At 47.6% G+C, this 22,208-nt stretch overlaps 1 protein-coding gene across 1 annotated transcript; it reads left to right on the forward strand.

The window, feature by feature from the left end:
• The first annotated feature begins 1,819 nt into the window (after positions 1-1,819).
• On the forward strand, positions 1,820-22,100 carry LOC118506568 (poly [ADP-ribose] polymerase tankyrase). The gene is given in 15 exon segments (XM_036043892.1): positions 1,820-1,843; positions 5,000-6,509; positions 6,578-6,756; positions 6,822-7,117; positions 10,068-10,327; positions 18,130-18,912; positions 18,986-19,845; positions 19,912-20,131; positions 20,200-20,432; positions 20,505-20,780; positions 20,845-21,136; positions 21,194-21,351; positions 21,418-21,710; positions 21,773-21,929; positions 22,001-22,100. Coding segments are annotated over 15 exon segments (5,604 nt in total). The 5' UTR covers positions 1,820-1,834; the 3' UTR covers positions 22,079-22,100.
• Positions 22,101-22,208: the final 108 nt, after the last annotated feature.

A 22,208-nucleotide genomic window follows, 5' to 3' on the forward strand; every position in this document is an offset into this window, starting at 1 on the left:
TCACACTCTTTCTCTCGCTCTCGCACACACATTCGCCACCGAGGAAAGCTCTCAACAGCTTGGGTTTTCCTGTACGGAAAACTCGCACCCAGCCAGCCGGGGGAAAATGACTGATGACGTTGCGGGGTCGGCGGCAGGTTTATTCCGAGAATGAACATTTTAGGGACCAGATTTGGTTGGGTTGGTTAGCCCCTTTTTACCCCGCAACGCATTTCCGGCCGTCCCGACATTCCCCGGCCACCAGCGACACACAGCATCCCAACCGTGTATTGCCCCATTCATGACTTTATGGTATTTTTATTAGCCTTTCCGTTCTGTACGCTATCCGGGAAGGGTCCTCGGTAGTGCGACGAGTACGCAGGACCCGGACGGAAGGAAGCATGAGCACACGTTTGGGGTGGGGTTTTGATTGTCTGGTCAAATTAACGATGCTGCCTTGCTGCCACTTGCGCTTCTCTCGCTGCACCTGCAAAAACAACATCATCATTACTGGGTCGGGTGGCATTCTCACCCTCCCGGATAATCCGTGGTGGCGAAAGGCCACCGGCGAGGGTTCGGGATCGTCAGCGCTGCAGGTCCTGTGGATGCGTTGTCCTGTCGTTTGTCCAGCCTTGGTGTGGCTCGTCAGTCAGTTGTTGACGTTCGTACGCGCGGTATCGCTGTCAGTGGGCACTTCCGGTTACGACCACACTTAGCCAGCTAGCGGAGTGCGGACTCTTGATCGAGGACACCAAGGAACCAAGGCCACCTAATGAGGTGTGAAAATGTGATAAGTGGTAAAGATGTGAGGAAATGAAAACTACTCCACTCGAAGTGATTATTTGCAGTTAGAAGTGATTATCAATCGTGATCAATCGGGAAAGCCGTCGGATATCAGTGGGTACTTGCTACTGAGATATCGTATTAGTGAAGCAATTTCGGATAAAGTGATTCAATTTCTCACCAATCCTTAATCGTAAACCACCAACATATTAACCACAAAACCCGTCGGCAAAAGCACTGTGGAGCTGTGCGGGGGGACACCAAGTGTCACACTGGACGGCAGATTCACCACACGCCCAACGGAGGCATCGCTACATCGGATTATATTACAACCCTGCCACCGAGGGGACCACTCGGTGTTGGACGCAAAAGTTTGCTGGACCGCCCCCAGTAAGGGCTCGCTTGTCATCGTGGTTAGTTTTATCACAACACTCAAAGCTGGGATCAAAGCAAGCAGCTTAGCAGTATGTGTTGCTACGGAGACGACTGAACGAAGGGGCAGTTTATATTCATGTGCATATGTGTGTGGTAACGGGCAGAATTCGAATCCGAAGTTGAAGTGGAATCAATTCAGTGCACAGAATTGGCCAAAAGTATGATTAAGGCTAAGTGATACCCGTCCAAACAACATTAACAAACGAAACCAGTGAGCCACCAATTCCAATTCGTTTTCCACCGAATTACCCTTCCTGCTGGGTGCTTCTGAGGTCGTTCCAACAAATAAGCTTTTGCGATAAAATCATCTCACCGCTTAAGTGAGTGTGATGCGTCGTGATTAGTGCTCAAGTGACGGAATATAATTCAAACCATTAACACGTGTTTAATTATCCGTTCGGAAAACACACTCAATAAAACTGTGCTCTCGGCAGCGAGGTGAACACCGGCGGGTTTATGTTGTACAAGTGAACAGCGTGTATAAAGTGCAAACACCAGAAGAGTTTGATTGTTGAGCTAGTAAAAGGCATTTAATTTGTGTTTAATTAAATGTACCTACAGTGATATCTCTGGTCGCCAGTATTTATTGACGTAAAAACAATACAGGCTGAACAGAAGAGTGATTTTAACTGGATTTATGAGCAAGGTAAATAGTGCTTTTAAAACGTGTTTAATGGTTTGGGGACCTTTCTGTAAATTTTATTTGTTTGCAAGAATATAAAGAAAGTTGTTAACCATTATCCAATTGTTGGACAAAATTAACATGAAGTACGAAAAAATACATAATACTTAAATTCAAATTTTGACGAAGAATCGTTCTCGTTAGAACATTTTTTAAATCAAAAATATTATTTAACTTAAGTGTGCGTTACTCAGTCTTCAGGTCTTCAGATCAGTTTTCAGATTATTTGATCAAAAGTTTTCTCTATGTTTTGGGTTGTTCATTTTTTGTTTTATTCGATAAGAACGGCCTGGACGTATTGTTAAATTTTTCTCCTTTTTTAAACTTTTTATAGATTTATTTGTTGGTTGTAGCATTTATTAAACTAAAATTAAAGCATTTGATAAACTTTTTTTATTTAAAATAAATTATATCTAGCACTTTTAGCAATACGGCCAGGCCGTTCTTTACGAATAAAAAAAATATCTAGCACTTTTCTAATCCTCTTTTTTATTTATAAAATGTTCTTCTTCCTCATTTGAGGTTAGGCTTTTTCTTTATATCATGAAAGTCTTGTAAAGCTTTTAGAAAATTTATTATTTTTATTTATTTATTTATTTTAGTATAGAATTTTATTTAAGAGTATAATTGGTTAAAAAACAGCCAAACTGACGTAGTGAGCACAAGAAAAGATAAAACAAATAGGGAGAGAAAAAAACCATAACTGTTCAAACAAATTTGAAACCCTTTGCAGTGCATTGAGAGTCAAATGTAGACCGATTTAATGTGAAGCATCCACTTCAAACAATAAAATATCATATTTTCCATTCATGATTCCGGTTTGTATGTTGTGAGATGGAGCATGCTGTCCCTTCTAACCTCCCATCGGTCAGCAAACGTACAGGTGGTTTTGTGTTCTTTCTGCTTTCTTTTGCATTTGAAAGTTCTTCCCCTCATTTACATGCCGGCCATTCACTGGTGACACTAAATTGCACCACTATCAAATGTCGGACCGAAAGCCCGGCAACCGATACTGCACACCGTCCATGTTGGTTGGTTGGTAAAAGTGTCGATTTTCTCCCTTTTTTTGCAACAATCAATTGTGAAGATGAGCCGGCTTCTAAGGCTTCGCCCGGAATGCATATAAAAAGACAAAGAGATCCATCCGTGGGCTGGGGGGGGGGGTGGGGGTGGGGGGAGGGATGATATCGCCCAAAAGGGAGTAACGATTCGTAGAGGGTCTCGGTTTACTAACTGCCTATAAACTGTCCCAAGTCGTGCTGAACAATAGACTTAGGAGGTTTACTTAGGGCTAGACGATGATCTGTATTGTGCCATGTGTCACACACACACACTGCAATGCAAAACCACAACGAAGCAGATAGCCACAATTGTGTCCGGAAGTTGGACACCGTGACGAACAAACGGGGCTGCCGGAAAAGTGACCTCATAATGAACGATATTTGATATGCGTACGACTGGTAGGGATATTTATGCAAATGCATTAACCTTTGCTTGCAAAACCGTAAGCCATAAGCCAGTGGTAAACTATTAAGCGAGAGAGACCTGTTGGGACGAACTGGGAAGGTTCATCTCATTTGGGGCTTCATGTGCAACAGAACCGCGTGCTGTTGATTCTACTGGAACTGGACGTTTTAAATTGCAGCTTTGCTAATGAATGACTAATTTTGGAGCACTTTTAATCTTTTTCTTTTGAGAGTACAATTCACGTATGCGGGGTAAACAATCCCTTCCACTGCTATCAACGCCCTCTGTGGGATTTTGCAGCAATTATCCTCTTTATGATAAATTACGGATCGGTCGCGAACACCTTGCAATATTATTTTAATTTGTACCATATTCATATATTTTTGTGCTGAAATGGACAAAATATTGTTTAAAAATGGAGTAACAAAAGGAACCCTAGAAAAAAAACATGAAAGTTCAATTTCACATAACTTTATGATCTATTTTTGAAAAGGAAATGATTGGAAATAGATTAAAGAAAAATAGACTAAAGATTCCAAATCAGAATATCACAATAAAGAGCAGGAAATTAAGTTGTACAGAAATTTCATTATTATTCGAAGAATATTCAATCACAGAAAAAGTAGGGAAATGAGGGGTAGTCCGATGGCCAGGGCGACAGTGGCGCCGGTCTTCACACGGCAGGACCGGTGTTCAATTCCCATCTAGAGACTACCACTCACCCGTACCCAGGGCTCTGACTACTTGCTACGGGTAAAATCAAGCCACAGAAAGCCAGAAATGTCAGGTGCTAAACCTTCGAGGGATTATAGCGCCAATAAAGAAGCAGAATAATTCATCAGAACAATAATCTAGATAAAAGTATTTAAGAGTACGAACATGGTTGTTTAATTAGTGTTCAAAAAGTTTAGAACTCTCATGGTTTTTTTCCAATTTCCGTTTGGTGCATGCCTGTTTCATGTCTAGAGCAGTAGATTTTTTTCTTCGTTGGTTTGGGATTTGAAACTCGGCCCACGTCTAGAGTATTTTGTTTGTTATTAAAAAACTCTACTAATCTTTTAATTGAGTCGGATTAATTATTCTGTTGTTAATGGTACGACGACCTCAACAATTATGAGTTATAAACCAATTTTTTATTAATTATATTTCAGTATCAGTATAGCTCGTACATACTTTATTATGTACAAAATCATATCGGGTACCTTTAGCTTTAAAACGAATACTGCTAGCACTCATTAAAACTTCTGACGTTATCCCCAGTGTTTAAATCACCTTGCGTGACAAAGTCACATTCTTTTTTAAACCCGATTTCAACACTCCTTTTTCTATTTGCCCTAGTAATTAGCTTCGAAAAGTTGCACTTCCATTGTCCACCTAGTTGGTCTGTGGAGTTCTGTGACAAGATTAGTATGAAAGCTTTATAAAAACTTTTTCCAACACACCTATTTTTTGGATCAGATCCTGTTAGTGGTTACCGTACCTGAGCATGTGGTTTTCATCGTAATGGGAGCTTAGAGATCGAGGACAAGAAACAAGGGTCTAACTAATGTGGGTAGAGAACTTTCGATGGTTCTCTTCGATAATTATCTTGTAGCCACAATGTATCACCAGTCACCTTCACCCAAAGCTCCCGCTGTCCTTTTTCGTTGGCAGGTGTTCAAAATGATACATCATCAGCCCACGAAGTATCATCATGCAAATCCACTAACACACTTCCTGAATCTTCACACGTCACACGCAACAGCGGCAGCTGCGGCAGCTCTGGCACTAGCCACCGATGGTCTAGGCCACAGCCATGGACACCATCTGCATCAGCAAACAGCAGCGCCGGGAGTGGTCGGCCAACAGCAACATTTGCACTCTTCTGTCCCACATCCCTCGGCAGGGCACCAATCGTTTCCGGCCCTCAATCATCATCAACCAGTAGAAGGACCTCCGAACACACTCAGCAGACCCGGACATCGTCCTCGATCATCGCAAAGTTCGCGAACGGAAGAGGAGCCCGAACAGGACGAGAGTAGCAATGAGAAGAGCTTTCTTGGGGAGTTAGGCGGACAGGAGCTTAAGCACGAAGCGTTCGATTCAACGGCCGACATGTGTCAAGCGGAAGGTGGCAGTGAATCGGAAAACAATATCGACATCGATGTTGACGATCCTGATCCACAGGGTCCAGGGCAGCCTGAGAGACGTACGCCTCACTGTGCTGGAAGTGAACGCGAAACGATGGACGGTACGAACGGCAAAGATTGCGCAGCTTCCGAGCGGGAATTAAGCATGGCCAAGACGACACCGTCCGCTAGCGAACAGGAGGATAATGAAGAGGAGGAAATCGTTATCGATGGTAAGAGTGCGCACAAACAATCCCAGGAAGGAAGCGATCGAGCTGCCCACAGAACGTGTGCAAGCCCCTGCAACGAATCTACCACGGCCGTGCTCGACACGGACAGTTTCGTGGGGAAGTCGTTTACGATAGCGGCCATCTTGGGATTGCGAAAGAAACAGGACGAGGCAGCAGCGGCAGCCGCTGCAGCAGTTGCCAACGAGTACAACGAAGGTGTAATGAATCTTTCCACCGGAGCTGGCTTTCAGCAGCAACAGCGTGTTGCCGCGGCGGCCGTAGCAGCCGCAGCGATGGGACGCTTACCACTCGTAATGGCGGCCGCAGCTGCCGGTATGGAGAAACGGGATCGGGCGGATAGTGTGGACAGCGTGGAAACCTGTGGTGGACCACTAGGATACGGTGGCCAACAACCGACAGGAACTGGCCCATTAACTGCGCTGCAAAACCTTCATCAACTACCCGGTTTGCATGGTGGAAGCTTTTCCGGGTTCCATCCAACCGGTGGTAGTGCAGCTAGTGGACAACCGGGAGTGCATCAACAACCGCACCTGCAGGGCCACCATCCGCATCAACACCACCACCATCAACATCATCCGCTACATCATCCGGTCAATCCACACTTTGCTGCCCACCATTTTCACCATCATCAGGGTCAACAGCAGGTAGGACAACATCAGCAACAGCCATCACAGCAGCAGCAACAGCAGCATCAACATCTCGCACAACATTCGGTAGCACATCAGCAACAGCATTCGGCCGGACATCATATGGCGCTGGGACCACATCATCATGGGCAGAATCATAATAGGGAAAAGTTTAAAGGTAAGCTGCAGATGCCATTCCTTTAATGCTATCGATATTAAAGCTCGCTCTCCTTTTGCGCCCTTTAGAAATGGGTAAAAAGACAGCAATGTCCTCATCGGCCGCATCGCTTAAAAGTAAGCGGGTGCGTACGATATTTACGCCCGAGCAGCTCGAACGTCTTGAGGCCGAATTCGAACGTCAGCAGTACATGGTTGGACCGGAACGACTATACCTAGCACACACGCTCCAACTAACGGAAGCTCAGGTAAAACCCTCCCAGGTGGATTGTGAAGTATCAACCTAGTAATCATCATGCCCTTGTCTTCGCAGGTTAAAGTATGGTTCCAGAACCGACGGATTAAATGGCGCAAACACCATCTAGAAATAACGCAGCAGCGGCTAGCATTAATTCGACAGCGACAGATAGCTAGCGGAGTCCCGATACCGACCGGCGATGCACAGTCCCATCATGCGCAACAGCAGCAACAGCTGCAACAGAACGGTGGAATGAGCGGTGGTCGCATACTGAATACGATGGAATCTCCCGAGCTTACGATATGCACCGACTCGATGGATGCACGCAGTATCAGCGATGGGGACGATTAGGAGAGCGATAGCAGCCGATGGTGCAGTTCCGCTGCTCCGAACTGCTTCGAGCAGATCATACAGGGAGAGATAGTTAAAATTCACGTTAACTGTACGGCTATTACACCTTAGTTCCTAAGATATAGGGCGAGCTTTGTAGCGCTTAAGTAAAGTGTTGGAACCCATTTATATACCGCTTAGGAATGTGGTTGAACCGAATGGAGGAAAACCGCTGAACGTTGTGTGTAAATGCTGTGTAAATATTTTGTGTATGAATAAATGACCATAACTAGTAGCTGGAATCGTAGTACTTTTGTTAGTGTAAGTTAATGGACATTCGAGTGCTGCAGTATGAATACTATAAAAATGTCCATGAATGTTTAACTTACCTTAAAGTCCTAAAGGGCTTGAATTACATCACAGATCACATACCATCCGGACTAACTATCCAGCTACGAGTAAAATCAAGTCACTGGAAGCACAAACGGCAGGCCGTGACCTCTCGAGGTTGTAGGGCCAAGCAAGAAGAAGAAAATCTAGACGAAGCTCTCGTCCAAGAGATCCCATCGAAGGGGCCTCGCCGAAAGGACCTCTTCAATGTGATCTCGATAACCCTTTTCCAGTTCCAAAAGGAAATAAAAGTTTCAAAAAGAACACACCAGAACACATTCGTCAAAAATGCACTCTCTACTCATTAAGCATATCCAGAAAGAGCAAAACAACACCATTTTAACTCATTTTAGTAATTATACCTTATGTTTCACTATTTTTGAATTGTAATTACCATTTGCTACTTGGGCCACATTTCACGGCAGTACGGTTGGAGCTTACGCTAGTGTCCGCCGGGCGGCGCTATCGCTTCCCAACCGTCAAACCAGCTGTCAGCTGCCCAAAGCACAAATCGTACAAAAAGGAAAAGAAACGAAAAACGTCGGACGTGTTTGTTTTCGCTCCGCACTGCAAAGAATTTCGTGGCGTTGGTCGATGCAGCACTTCGCGACACAGAAAACGAATGTTAACAACGGTGCGGTAACTCGGTAAAGAAAACTCGGTACGGTAGTGTGAAAATGGTCAATCCCTTTCCTGTAGGGGCAAACGCTAACAAGTCAATGGTTGCTATCGAAGCTTTGCAAGCTAGCTCACAGGCCCGTGGTGATGTGGTGTTGTGTGTCGTTGTGTTCGCTTTGTGCATGTCTCCGTTCCACCCTTTGCCAAAATGGGTGGTGGGCTAGTGTGAAAAAAGAAGCGATTTTCCTTATTTCGACGTGATTTTGTCTCGGCAAACTGTTCTCCCAGGTGGGCAAGGTGTCTGGTGTACCACCACCTGCAACAAACCAAGCTGGTGCAGTTGCTTGTTTCGGTGTGATGGATGGATGAAAATTGCATTTTTTTTCGGTTTCGTTTACGGTGTCTCTGTGTTGTGCTGGTTTTTCGGTGAACCGAGTGAACGTTCTTGAAACGGCAAAGGGAAAGTTCTCAGCGGGCCCTTCGAATGCTCCACCGTACGAACTTGTCCTTCAACCGTAGAAGGCTTATCGTGTATGTGACCGCGGTGTGTGCGGTTTTAATTGCTCGAATCGTGCGTGTGGTCCCGTGTACCTGGGTTTGCGCGTGTGTGTGTGTGTGGGATAACATCCCTTCTCCCGATGATTAGCAACCCTTTCGAAACAACCCCCGTGCAAATTGAAGTCAGCAAAGTTGGTTCATGACGTTTCGGTACGACGTTTCGTCTGCTCTGGATCGGAGAGCAAGTTTTTCGCCATCAGTTTTGGCTAGTTTTCCGACTCTTTTTTTTGCAGTTTCATTCCCACCATCGCCGCTCACATCTGTGCGCTAGCGAACACATTTAGATTCCCAGAATCGTGTCTCTTTCCCACCAGGGCATGGCTTTGCTATTCTTGCATTTGCAGTCTAGTGGCATTTGGCCGCATTCAACGTAAAGATGATGCAGTGTGCTGGGTGGCGGTTGCATCCAGGAATTGCAGCGAATGGACGCGCTCGTTGTTGCTGCTGCGTGGTCGTCGTGGTCGCTGGGAAGTAGGCCGCACCAGAGAGAAGAAAGGGAACTTTTCCGCCAGAAGGGAGAAGGAGCGTAAAAAAAAGTCTGTCACTTGCAGCATATCGCTCTGCAAACGACTCTACTTGGCATGGCCTACTACCACATCGATGGCAAGCAGCAGGGGCGAAAAACAACCCACAGCAACAACGCAGCAGCAGCGGATGCTGAAGTTTTGTTTTCGTAGTGCATCATAGCACTGTTGAGCGTACGAACGAATGGGCAATATATGGAGGCCGAATGGATGTGGATATTTTCATACCAGATCAAAGTTGACTTCAAACCTACGACTAAAATTTTGCTTTCAATTCAATGTACGATTTCATGTTCTATTCCTTTGACCTTTTTCCTTATACGAGTCAAAGGAAGCAAGAATCGCAAAAGAAATGCACATGTGGAAAAACACAAACTCAAACCAACCCTACATATGAAGGAAAGGGTTATTTTTCGATCAGAAACGATTTAGTCTTGCTTTTGTGGTGTGCAGTGACACAGCCTGGCTTCGAAAAGTCTAGACAAGAGCATCCGTTTGCTGTCTGCATCAACTTCAGTCAATATTCGAAACGAATCAGATAAAACTTTGTTCTTGCAGTATTAATTTGTCTAATATAACACGAAAAAACACGTTTCTCGAAAAGTGCAACCACTGCCAGTACAGATTGTAATGGATTTTTATAATCTTTATCCCCTTTTTTTATTTGTACCAGATTGATTGAATGCACACAAAGTGTGTGTAGTAGCTACGAATTAGAATAGTTTTGTGTGCGCCTGTGTGTGTGTATATGTGTGTTAGTGTGCAAAGGATCGAGGTAGCAAACAACAACAACAAAAAGATAGACACCACCGTCGCTCTAGTCACAATCAAAGTAGGCGTACGCAGCGAATCCTACCAACGCAACGGAAGCAGCAGCAGTGCTGTAGTGGTGTTGTAATAGTACGCAAAAACGGCACCGGAAACGTCAACCGAAGCTGGATGCGTCCGAGATTGGGCTGAGGGAAATGTCGGCCAACCGTAGCCGCTCGATGCTATCGGTTAACCTCGAGGCGGCCGCAATGGCCAACGATCCGCTGCGGGAGCTGTTCGAGGCGTGCAAGACCGGTGATCTGGCAAAGGTAAAGAAGCTGATCACGCCCCAGACAGTAAATGCACGCGATACGGCCGGAAGGAAGTCTACCCCGTTGCACTTTGCTGCCGGTAAGTAAGGGGTTGAGTAGTAGTAGGTAGTAGTAGCAGCTTGGTAAGGGTAAGAAGAGTAGGGAACCACCATATGAGCTAAGCACTAAGGTTGCTTTGGCTTTGTCCGATATTGTAAGAAGCTGCGATGAAGTGACTTCACAAATTGGTCCGCTTCAACGCAAGCCACTAGAGATTCACCTACAAGGGAAGTAAAAGCTCTCGCGTGTCACTATGCTGGAAAAGAGGTAAAATGTCATCCTGGTGAATCACACAATAGCCGCCAAATTGAGGCAACCGCGTCCTATCCTGGCGAAAGCAAAACCTTGGGCGATATTGTAGCCTTTCACTTCCGACACGTCCTACGCACCGTGTAGGATTTTCTACAGATAGGGTTGAAAGAACGGATGCAAGGGCGGCATCATTACTGGTGTGTCCTTCACACAGCTTTGATAACGGATGTGCCCCTCCGTATAGAGACAAATGGCATGCATGGCTGCAGTTAGAAGAGGGTCGCACACGTGACAGGCGCGTTATCAGTGTCCATGTTAAATTAGGTAGCAAGGGTTAGCAGTCTTAAAAGGGATGCTCTTTCACTCTTTTCACGGAGCTGTACTTGAGCTTCTTCTCGGAGACTGGGTTTGTACAAAATCTGGGGATGCATTTACTTTCATGTTAATAAGTACAATGACTGAAGGTCATCCTGTGGGAGCAACTCTTGCCAGGTGTTGTGTGCTATTCGCGGGATAGAAGAGTTATGCACACAAGAGCTCATCCTGCGTCGATGTACATGATGGAAACATACATAATTAAAGTGGGGTTGGATGAACGGGGCGATGAAGCCGATGAGGTACGGCACACCTGGTCACTTTTAAATTCTTTTGCCACATTTTACATTGGCCTCCTGATGAACCAAGATTCTCATAGCTTAATTTTTTTTTTTACAAATTTGGAACAAGCTCACAGTTAATCTGTTGGTTCGTTCTGATCTATATCTTAGCATATGCACTACAAAAAAAAATTCTTCAAGAGCATAAAATACAACATCTTAATTCAACCGACTTGAATGTAAGTCAGAAAGAGCTTTGATATTTGTATTTCCATTGCGGAGTAATGCAATCTAAATGTAACGAAATAAATGAAAGACATCCGTACTGCACGTGACTTTGCACACTGTATAATAATTCTCCTTTGGCCGTCACTACTCAGTGCCAGTGGTCGAGAAAGTCTGCACCACCTTCTTCAGGCTGTAGATAAAAGCTTCGACGCCTGACTCTTTTAGGGTTGAATTTTATTCTGTTTTTTTGTTCAATGCTGCAAATGATGTACGTGACGCCAATGCAAAGAACTATCGGTGAAAGTTGCACGGCGGAGCGGGAAGGTTATTGTGTTTCTTTGTGTAGTTGGCATTGAAACAGTGATGAGCCCCATGTACGATGAGGTCTGCCGGATTGATGGATCTGCATGCCTCTGAATATGTCCACAGTGAAGACAAAGCGAGTGGTATCTGAGCTTTGTAAAGCTTGAGGAAAAATATAGTTTTGAAATAACTAGAATAAATATTGGTTTCATACTTGCACCTTTGCCTACAATAAAGTAAAGTCCTTCTCGTCACAGCAATTACGGTACCGATTGCCCTCTATTAAAAAAAGGGTAGGTTGAATGCAATTTTCATTCGTTCAGCGTTCAGCGAGATGATTTTCCATTGAAGTTAATTTTCGTACTGCTATAAATAGCCTTGTGTTGTTGTACACCGTAACCTCTGTCCCAGACGGCCCCTAGCTGTAAGGCTAGCTACCAGCCTTGTGGTGGTGAATTTTATAGCTATTCAACTATTCAACATTCGCTCGGAAGCGATCTCCACCATGTAACTTCATGCAGAAGATGGAGAGTGTAATTAGCATGTTTAAAAAATATTCAAAAAAATGAAGTTGTTTGTGCTCAGGAGTAGTGAAGCGATGTCAGCCCCCCACTGAATGAATCATGTGCTGCCCCGTGGTTTGGCAAACCAATCTTTGGATGCTAATAATGTTTGTCTTGCCAGGCATTTTGTCTTTATTGCTTTCGGCACCGACCGAGACCGACCGATTGCGCGTGCAAGTGGCACGGCAGCCAGCTCGCAACGCATTATGGTTGCGCTACTGACAAACTTTATGAATCATCCGCCGACGCGCCTATTGTGTTGGAAGCGACGACGGATGGGTACGTGATCTGCGCAATGGGCGTAATAATGCAACCGCCAGCACAAGCATAAAGCACGCGATGCAGCCTGCATGGCCACACCAAGCGTCCGACAATGTTTAATGAAGAGTTTACACATGCTTCGCGGTGGTCCAACAACCATCCCTCAACATCATCTTCAGCGTGTATCACTGTTGATCGATGGTTTGTTTAGGACTAATTTGGTAGTTGCCTACACGGTGGTTGTTGTACTCAATTTGAGCTTTTGCTTTCGTCGCTATGACATTAATTTCGAGCAACTGTCGGCCTATCGATTATCTCGGCCGTTCTGGCGGACGCATCAACGCCATCACTCCATCTTAGTTTGGGCCTATCGCGCCTAAACCTAGGTAGGTCCGTGTGGACGGACTAAAAGGACTTTACGGGCTGGGTCGTCCGGTGTCATTTTCATGACATGACCACCGGAGCCTGGCGAGTCCAATTCGCTGCTCGATGGTGAGATCTTCGTACAGCTCGTCATTGTAGCGGCTCCCCCATTGTCCTTCCTCATATACGGAGCCGAAAATCCTTCTGAGCATCGGTTTTTAAGGATGATAAATTTACAGATGATTGTTTGGTTTAAGTTTGTTACAAGTAGAGTGGTTTAATTTTTTTCCACCATTTCGCTCTCTTCTTGGCCTTACGACCTCTTACTTAGGTCATGCCTGCCATTTCTGGCTTACTAGACTTAATGATACCACCAGATCGGATTTGAAACTCGGTCCTGCCGTATGAGGGGGGTCCTACCACCCCAGTCCCTAGTGGGCACCCCTTGTCTACCATTTTACGCACCCCAAATTCGATTGTCCCACTTCATGCGATAAGCAATCGCGCGATCTTCGTCATAGGTAATACGATGATACCGATAAGCGTTGTGCAGCAGCAGCAGCAGCCACCGTAGACCAAGCCGACCAGTCCGTACCATCGATAGCAGAATTAGACCACCCAGTTTCTCGATCATTCCTTTACCATGTGACACGTCCAGCTCATGTGTCACGTTGCGTTTGTTTTCCCGCAAAACGGCACCAGAAACACAACAGATTTGTTGTAAAATTTCACCTCGAAAGTGAGTGTGCGCGAGTAAAAGCGATCCAGCGACTTGATTGCCATTCGAGCGCGACACGCTTTCCTGCTCGTTTTCGGTGGAAATTATCAATCAACACTCAGTCTTTTTTTTTTTTTGGGGGGTGGGTGGTTTATTTTAATGTCTCGATTTTGCAGCATTTTCTTTTGATATTATTTGCCTCTCGAAGTAAAAGAGGCTCAATGTTGTTTTGCTAGTTTCATGGCGACTAATTAAGATCCATTGTGCAAAAGGAAAGATTGATCAAATGTCCATTCGAACGGAAAATGGGAAATTTATACACATTTTTAGATGGAGTAGAAAAAAATCTGCAAGTCGTTAAAATGTGTTTCCGTTTCGTCTGTGTTACGCTCCACATTTTGCTGATCTCCCATTCGGCCAGAGGTGGAATCGTTCCTGCTGGAGCACAGTATCTGGTCAGAGCAGCATTTAGCTCTGCCCCACACCATATGGTCCGAACAGGAGTTGGAATAACTGCTCTTTTCTATGCTTTTCGCTAAACAACTGTCGAACTTCCCCGAACCGAACCAATCTGGATCTCTAAAGATCATCTGCTGCTACCTTCTGTTCTTTTTTGTATCTTCGTTGATTTGAACATATCGAGCACGTGTGAAAGGCCTGCAAGGAAAGAACGTTTGCTTCTCTTGCATTTCTATGCTTTCATGTGCGCCGCCACCCTTTCGGTGGAGAAACATAGCTCCAACCGGGAACGGAAAATGGGCCGTCGCAAGCGAAGAAGAGGTTGGTCGGTTATCTATGCTTCTCGGAGATCATTTCCCCTTTAAGTTTTGTTTTGTTTTCTGCTCTTTCTGCCTCTTACTCTGGAGCAAAGGCACGCAAAGGCTCTTCCTTTTATCATCGCGTCCAGACCAGCCAGGCACAGGCAGGTGTGGTTGTGCTGCGTTAAGGGTCAGAGTGAGCGCGAGGTTAATCATTTTTCCCAAGCGCCATGGGAAATTAAGTACCGTGATAAGGTTGGCGGGACTAAAGGGGGCGGTGTGGGGCGGTACACTGAAGAAGGAGATCAACAGCTGTCTTGATATTGCTTCTATGCTTACCGCTACTACTTGTTCATGTGTGTTTGTTAATCTTACGCCAGTCTCTAGCCGACAGTGTATGGGTTTTGCTTATGCTGCTGTTGTGTTACTTCCGCCAACAATATTGTTGTACCGTTTTCAAAGGGTTCGTTTGGCGTGAAAGGAGAAAAAAAAGATCAATAAAACCATCCCACTCCATCTCCGGCAGATGCAATGAGATGTTCCACCAGTAGCGCGCGACTAGGATTGGGTTGGTGGGTGGGTGTTTGGTGGTGTGCTTTTACTACAGATACTAGCATGTTTGTTGTTTTTTGCGCTGTATCTGTATCTCGTTTGTTTTTTTTCGCCCCAGTGCCTTTCACTATCAAAGCACATCACCATGAAAGGAAAATGAAAGAAACTGTGGCAAAGGTTGAACGAGTAGCCAAAATGTTTGGTATGTCAGATGTGTAAATTGAATATATTTGTCTCCGTTTATGAGAGGCACAAATTGCAATGCATAGTCTATAGGAGGACTCATCGGATTGCTTGCTTTGGCCTACCAATTCTAGCTTCCTAGACTTAATTCTACCCGTAGCTGGATGGGTAGGCTTGATCACGGGGTGTAGGACCGGTCCAGACGGGATTTGTTACACGATCCGGCCGTATGAAGATCGACGCCACTAACGACTCAGTCAGTCCTGCTTATATTAGAAACGCAAGAGCCTCCATCACCAGGGAGACTATCCTGCAGGCTTAAGTTCCGTGTATGTTAAGTGGGCTAATACACTAATCTCTCTGAAGTTCGTCCAGAGAATCCTATCGCCTTTACAAAATCTATCATGAACCGACAGTAATAGCGTGTAAGACGTTCGATGAAGTAGTGATTCTGAGAATTATAGACAAACTCGCTGGTCAGCTCGCAATCACTAGACTTTCATTCGGGTGGGAAATTTTTCCGATTTCCAAACAAACAAAATTGAGCTAAAAATTAATATTTTTCAAATCTGCTCAAACTGCTCCTGAACGCTAATGCTTCTAACAGTTCGTTGCGTGTTTACTCGTGTAAAAACAAAACATGCGCACCATCACAGATAATTTACAACAAACAAAAGCAACAAAGTAAAGCCTACAACGGTGGCGAAGGAGTCAAGCGAGCGAAGCAATCACATGCCGGGATGATGAGGTGTTCGTCGACGGCTCCATAGTGGACGTTGCTGGGCACATTAGTAACGTAGGCAACCGGTGGCTACGCTGATGCACAGGCAGCCAGACAGCCAAGCGATCGATCCACCCGGCAGTGAAGAGCCCGACACAGCCTTTTACAAAATCGCCCTCCCAAAAAACCAAATTGTTACACCAGCAGCAGCAGCAGCGGTGGCCACCACCACCAGCCAGCAAAGGTGTGCTTTTTTACGCAAAAGACGTCAGACGACTTCGGCCATGGTGTGCCGTGACCTGGTTTCGCGCTCGGTAGGCACCGGCGGGCGAACGGTGTGTGGCTTTAACCGAGACGACGGACAATGACGAAGAAGCAGAAATGTTAATACCAGATTTGCAACAACTGACGATGAAGCCGACCGATGGGGGGGTTTCAATGCTCCCCACGCCGTTACACTGCCGTGCAGCTGTATCAACACACCAGCTCGGCTAACCGCAACGGACTGTCACTATGGTCGCATTAGCGGGATGTATCACTTCCAATGCGATGGAGGAGAAGGCTCTAGGGAGTCTCCGTTCAGCTTAGATGCTGTTAGACTAAGCCGGAAGTTCAAGACATAATTGGAAAAGCATAATTTACTAACCTTTTAATGAAAGTCTCCTAATCCTTATCCTTCAGAGTGATGAAAAGGACACGTTTTTTTTCGTTGCCGTTGGAGAACGTGCATCAGCAGATGTTTACTATACCTCTGCCCGCATTTCTTCACTCCAAAGCTCGATCAAAACGGACAAAATGATTCCATGCACATTTCGTTTCCTGCTTCTCATTGGACGAGTGCCAAATGAGCTTTAGCCTTGCACGACCTTGCACACGGACGCAGCGATCCCCACCGCCACTCCAGTGACAACTGCAACTCCACACAGTGTCTCCAACTCCAATGAGGCTGGAAAGTGTAGCTCCAATGCCACATAAACCCATGCTCATGTTGGCCGTCTTTTTAGTCATGTGTGACCTTCGTGGTGTTTCGTGCTGGAGGAGGAAGAAAGCGGCTGCTATTTATATGTATATATGTCTCCTAATTATACGGGTCCCGATGGAGGAGACCATTTTTGCCGGTGTGCCCTGAGGAGCATTCAATTTTGCGCTGGTTATTTTAGTTGCAAATACAGCTTTTGGGCAATACAAAAAAAGACGCTTGAAGCCATCCAACAAAATGGCGGTAGTTCTTTTTTACGATGCTACACTCCCGTTGGGGATAACAACAACAAAACAAATGGCGTACCATCATCCAGACCAGAAGACTTAACCACCTTCACTGTGGGAGACGGAAATCGGACCTTATGTGCTCGGTGATAACTCCGTTGTGCCATCAGTAGTACAATTTTGCTCGGCCGAACCACCATTATGAACAACTGTTTAAAGCCTCCGATGTTATAAAATCGTATGAAAAGTCCCCCTTTTTTTATTACATACATGAAGCAAAAAAAAATCTTCCCCAGGCACGCCTCGACGAACGGACGCGTGCTGTGGGTCGTCGCCGTGGTGCCTTACGAAATCCACCACTGCATTTGAGTAGCTGCCGTATATCCGAATATGATTGCCACCTCCCTGCGGGACTTGAGGGGTTCACCTTTTGCAATCCGCACCCAGGGCTCGTCTTTTTCTGTTTGGCGAACACAAGGGGTTTTTTTTTGTCGGTTCTGTGTAGTAACACTGTAACACTTCGCGCTGGGTAGTAGCAGCGACAGCAGGTGAAATTGACCGTAATAAATCATCGACTGCAGGCTCGCGCGACTGCTGCTGCAACCACGGAACGTGAGCTAAACGGACCGTGAAATCGAACGGCCAAAGTCGTGTGCCGCATAATGGGCGGTGGTGGCAAAGGCTTCCGGTTTACGTACGGCAAACCCGGCACAATGGTTAGGCTTTTGTTTAGTGCAAAAAATGGGTCAAGCAGGGACGATGCAGTTATGGTTGGGTTAGAAAATGGGGTGAGTATTTATAGCTGCAAAGGTCCCGCAAGGAAGGGATACTGACGCCCCGGGCACGATCACTGTGGGTTTTAAATGAATGGGAGGAAGAATAGGTTAAGCTTTAGTGGGCAGTAAAACACTTTAAACTAATAAGTTCCTCTATTGTTTCAAATGGCCACGAAACATCTCAACTTCCTCCAGCCTTTGACCCACGGACTAGATTGGATGGTGTTGAAATAGCTCGAATGGACCGTTGCTAATTAGATCGAATGACTCCAATTTCCACTCAGATCTTTCCGTCGTTTCGTAAGGTCGTTTGGGTATATTCCGAATTACTAAAACGCTTCCCGTTTTTCGTTACCTTGCAGGTTACGGACGGCGCGACGTGTTCGAGTTTTTGCTTGCCAATGGCGCCTCCATACAAGCGCGAGATGATGGTGGACTGCATCCGCTGCACAATGCCTGTTCGTTTGGGCATGCGGACGTGGTGCGCCTGCTGCTGGAAGCCGGTGCCAACCCAAACACGCGCGACAACTGGAACTATACACCACTGCACGAAGCAGCCAGCAAGGGCAAAATCGACGTTTGCATCGCTCTGCTGCAGCACGGTGCCGATCCAAGCATCCGCAACTCCGAAAACAAGATCCCGCTCGATCTCGCCGACCCGTGCACCCGGCCCGTCCTAACGGGCGAGTACCGGAAGGATGAGCTGCTGGAAGCTGCCCGGTCAGGGTCGGAGGAACGTTTGCTGGAGCTGCTGACGCCACTGAACGTAAACTGCCACGCGAGCGATGGTCGCAAATCGACTCCGCTCCACCTGGCGGCTGGCTACAATCGGATCCGGGTGGTACAGATCCTGCTGCAGCACGGGGCGGATGTGCACGCGAAGGATAAGGGTGGGCTGGTGCCGCTCCACAATGCCTGTTCCTATGGCCACTTCGAGGTGACCGAACTGTTGATCAAGCACGGTGGCAACGTGAATGCGAGCGACCTGTGGGCATTTACGCCGCTGCACGAGGCGGCCTCGAAAAGCCGGGTCGAGGTGTGCAGCCTGCTGCTGAGCGAGGGTGCCGTCCCGACGCTGCTCAACTGCCATAACAAGTCGGCGATCGATTCGGCCCCGACGCGAGAACTGCAGGAGAAAATTGCCTGTAAGTTTTTGTTGCGTACTCAGTGCGTTTTTAACCTGTATAAACTAACCCTTGCGTTTCTTTTTCGCTCCAGATGAGTACAAGGGACACTGCGTGCTCGATGCATGCCGGCAGGCGGACATTCAGCGGCTGAAGAAAAATCTGATCACCGAGACGGTTAACTTTGTGCATCCCTATACAGGCGATACGCCCGTGCACGCCGTCGCCCAGTCCGTGTATCCGAAGCGCAAGCAGGTGCTGGAGGTGCTGATACGCAAGGGCGCCCTGCTGAACGAGAAGAATAAAGACTTCCTGACGCCGCTACACATTGCGGCGGACAACTCGCACTACGAGCTGATGGATGTGCTGCTCCGCCACGGTGCCAAGGTTGATGCGCTCGATGGGCTGGGCCAGACCGCGCTGCATCGGTGTGCCCGCGAGGACAACATCCAAGCCTGCCGGTTACTGCTTTCGTACGGCATCGATACCGGCATCGTATCGCTGCAGGGCTACACGGCCGCCCAGCTCGCAACGGAGAACGTGCTGAAGATCCTGCAGGATCCGCCCTCGGACACGGTGGATCTCGAGTGCCAGCTGCTGGAGGCGGCCAAGGCAGGTGATCTCGATACGGTGCGGCGCATCGTACTGTCCTCACCGATGACTGTGAACTGTCGCGATTTGGACGGGCGTCACTCAACGCCGCTCCACTTTGCGGCCGGCTTTAACCGGGTGCCGGTGGTTGAGTTCCTGCTCGAGCACGGTGCCGAAGTGCACGCATCGGACAAGGGTGGTTTGGTGCCGCTGCACAACGCGTGCTCGTACGGCCATTACGAGGTAACGGAGCTGCTGGTGAAGCACGGCGCCAACGTGAATGTGGCCGATTTGTGGAAGTTCACACCGCTGCACGAAGCGGCTGCCAAGGGAAAGTACGAAATTGTCAAGCTACTGATCAAGGTACGTACGTGTGAAGTTTGTTTTTGCGTAACGAACGGTGCTTCCTAACGCTTGCTGTCGTTGCAGCACGGAGCTGACGTGACAAAGAAGAACCGTGACGGTGCAACACCACTCGATCTCGTCCGTGAAGGTGATCAGGATGTGGCGGATTTGCTGCGCGGCAATGCGGCACTGCTCGACGCGGCCAAGAAGGGCAATTTGGCCCGCGTTCAACGGCTCGTCTCGCCCGACAACATCAACTGTAGGGATGCACAAGGACGCAACTCGACACCGTTACATCTAGCGGGTACGTTTTGATGTTTTGCTCTCGAGCACAATGTTCCAAAGAACCAATCTTTTTACCCCGCTCTTTAGCCGGATACAACAATCTTGAGGTTGCGGAATACCTGCTCGAGCACGGTGCCGATGTGAATGCGCAGGATAAGGGTGGTTTAATTCCGCTGCACAACGCATCGTCGTACGGCCATCTGGATATTGCCGCGCTGCTCATCAAACACAATACGGTGGTAAATGCGACGGACAAATGGGGCTACACGCCACTGCACGAAGCGGCCCAGAAAGGCCGCACGCAACTGTGTTCACTTCTCGTAAGCAATACCCAGCGAGAAACCTCTTCTCTCTCTCTCTCTCGCTAAACCGTTGCCACCTCTCCTTCACAGCTCGCACACGGAGCCGATCCGTTTATGAAGAACCAGGAAGGACAAACGAGCCTTGATCTCGCCACGGCCGAGGACGTCAAATGTTTGCTGCAGGACGCGATGGTTGCCTCGCAGGGTACCGTGTCCGGTGGGGCCGGTGGTACGGCAGCTGGAACGTCGCAGGGTGGTATTCTCGCTGCGAATGGTACGCTGATGTCGACTAGCTGCTCGCCAACTACCGAAACCGTCACACTGCCGACGGGTGCCTCTATGACACTGTCCGTCCCGGTGCCGCAGGTAAGAGGAGGAGAAGAAAGCTACGGATCCTGGCAACTCACTCAACGCTTGTTATCTTCGGCAGCTCCCGATCCGCAGCTGTCTCAGTCCGGCGCAGGGTGCCGAAGCAAACGTGGACGGTATTGTGGTGGATCACGATGACAGGATGCCATCCGTTCCGTCGATCGAGTCGTCCGTTTCGGTGTTCCTTACCAGCCTGCAGCTGGAGCACTTGATCGATCTGTTCGAGCGTGAACAGATTACGATGGACATTCTGGCCGAGATGGGTCACGAAGATCTGAAGCAGGTCGGCGTTTCGGCGTACGGTTTTCGGCACAAGATACTCAAGGGCATTGCGACGCTCCGGGCAACGACAGGTAAGGGATGGAGGAGCTGTGGTTAAAGGCTTCCATTTAATGCTGCTATTTTATCAGGGCTAGGACTTACACCGAACCCGGGAACGCTCCTGGTGGACCTTCTTCCCGACGACAAGGAGTTCCTTGCGGTCGAAGAGGAAATGCAAGCCACCATACGGGAGCATCGTGACAACGGCCATTCCGGTGGCTATTTCAATCGTTACAACATTGTACGGGTAAGTGGCACGATCAGCCGAGCGGGTGTCGATCATTTCGATCTAACCTCCCTTCCGATTCTGCAGATACAAAAAGTGCAAAACCGTAAGCTGTGGGAACGGTACGTACACCGGCGGCAGGAGATATCGGAGGAGAACGGGCACCAGGCAAGCGAGCGAATGCTGTTCCACGGTTCACCGTTCATCAACGCGATCGTCCAGAAGGGTTTCGACGAACGGCACGCGTACATTGGCGGCATGTTCGGGGCCGGTATTTATTTTGCGGAGCACAGCTCCAAATCGAACCAGTACGTGTACGGTATTGGTGGCGGTATCGGTTGTCCCACGCACAAAGACAAATCCTGCTACCAGTGCCATCGGTAAGTAGCGATCTGCGTACGATGATTTTGAGGTTATGTTGATCGCGCACGTTCGTTTACAGTCAATTGTTGCTGTGCCGGGTTGCGCTCGGCAAGTCGTTCCTGCAGTTTAGCGCCATGAAGATGGCTCACGCACCTCCCGGCCATCATTCCGTGATCGGGCGACCGTCGGCCGGTGGTTTGCATTTCCCGGAGTACGTCGTTTACCGCGGAGAACAGGTACGTTGCGCTGCATTGGCTCTCTTGTCCTTTTCTTCTGTTTTAATTCCCGTTTTTTTTCCCATTCGCAGGCGTATCCGGAGTATTTAATAACGTACCAGATCGCAAAACCAGACGACGGCACGACCGGCGAGGAGCCGGCAAGATGATGGACGATTTCGGCCGCTAGTAACATTAGCCAAAACAACAACATTCTCGTTTCGGTCGTTGGCGGCAGCAGTAGTGTTAGTAGTGGTAGCGGTGGGGCCGGTGGAAAGCACAGCACAAACACCGGTCCCC

The sequence above is a fragment of the Anopheles stephensi genome, chromosome 2 (genome assembly GCF_013141755.1).
Source record: "Anopheles stephensi strain Indian chromosome 2, UCI_ANSTEP_V1.0, whole genome shotgun sequence".
NCBI lineage: Eukaryota > Metazoa > Arthropoda > Insecta > Diptera > Culicidae > Anopheles > Anopheles stephensi.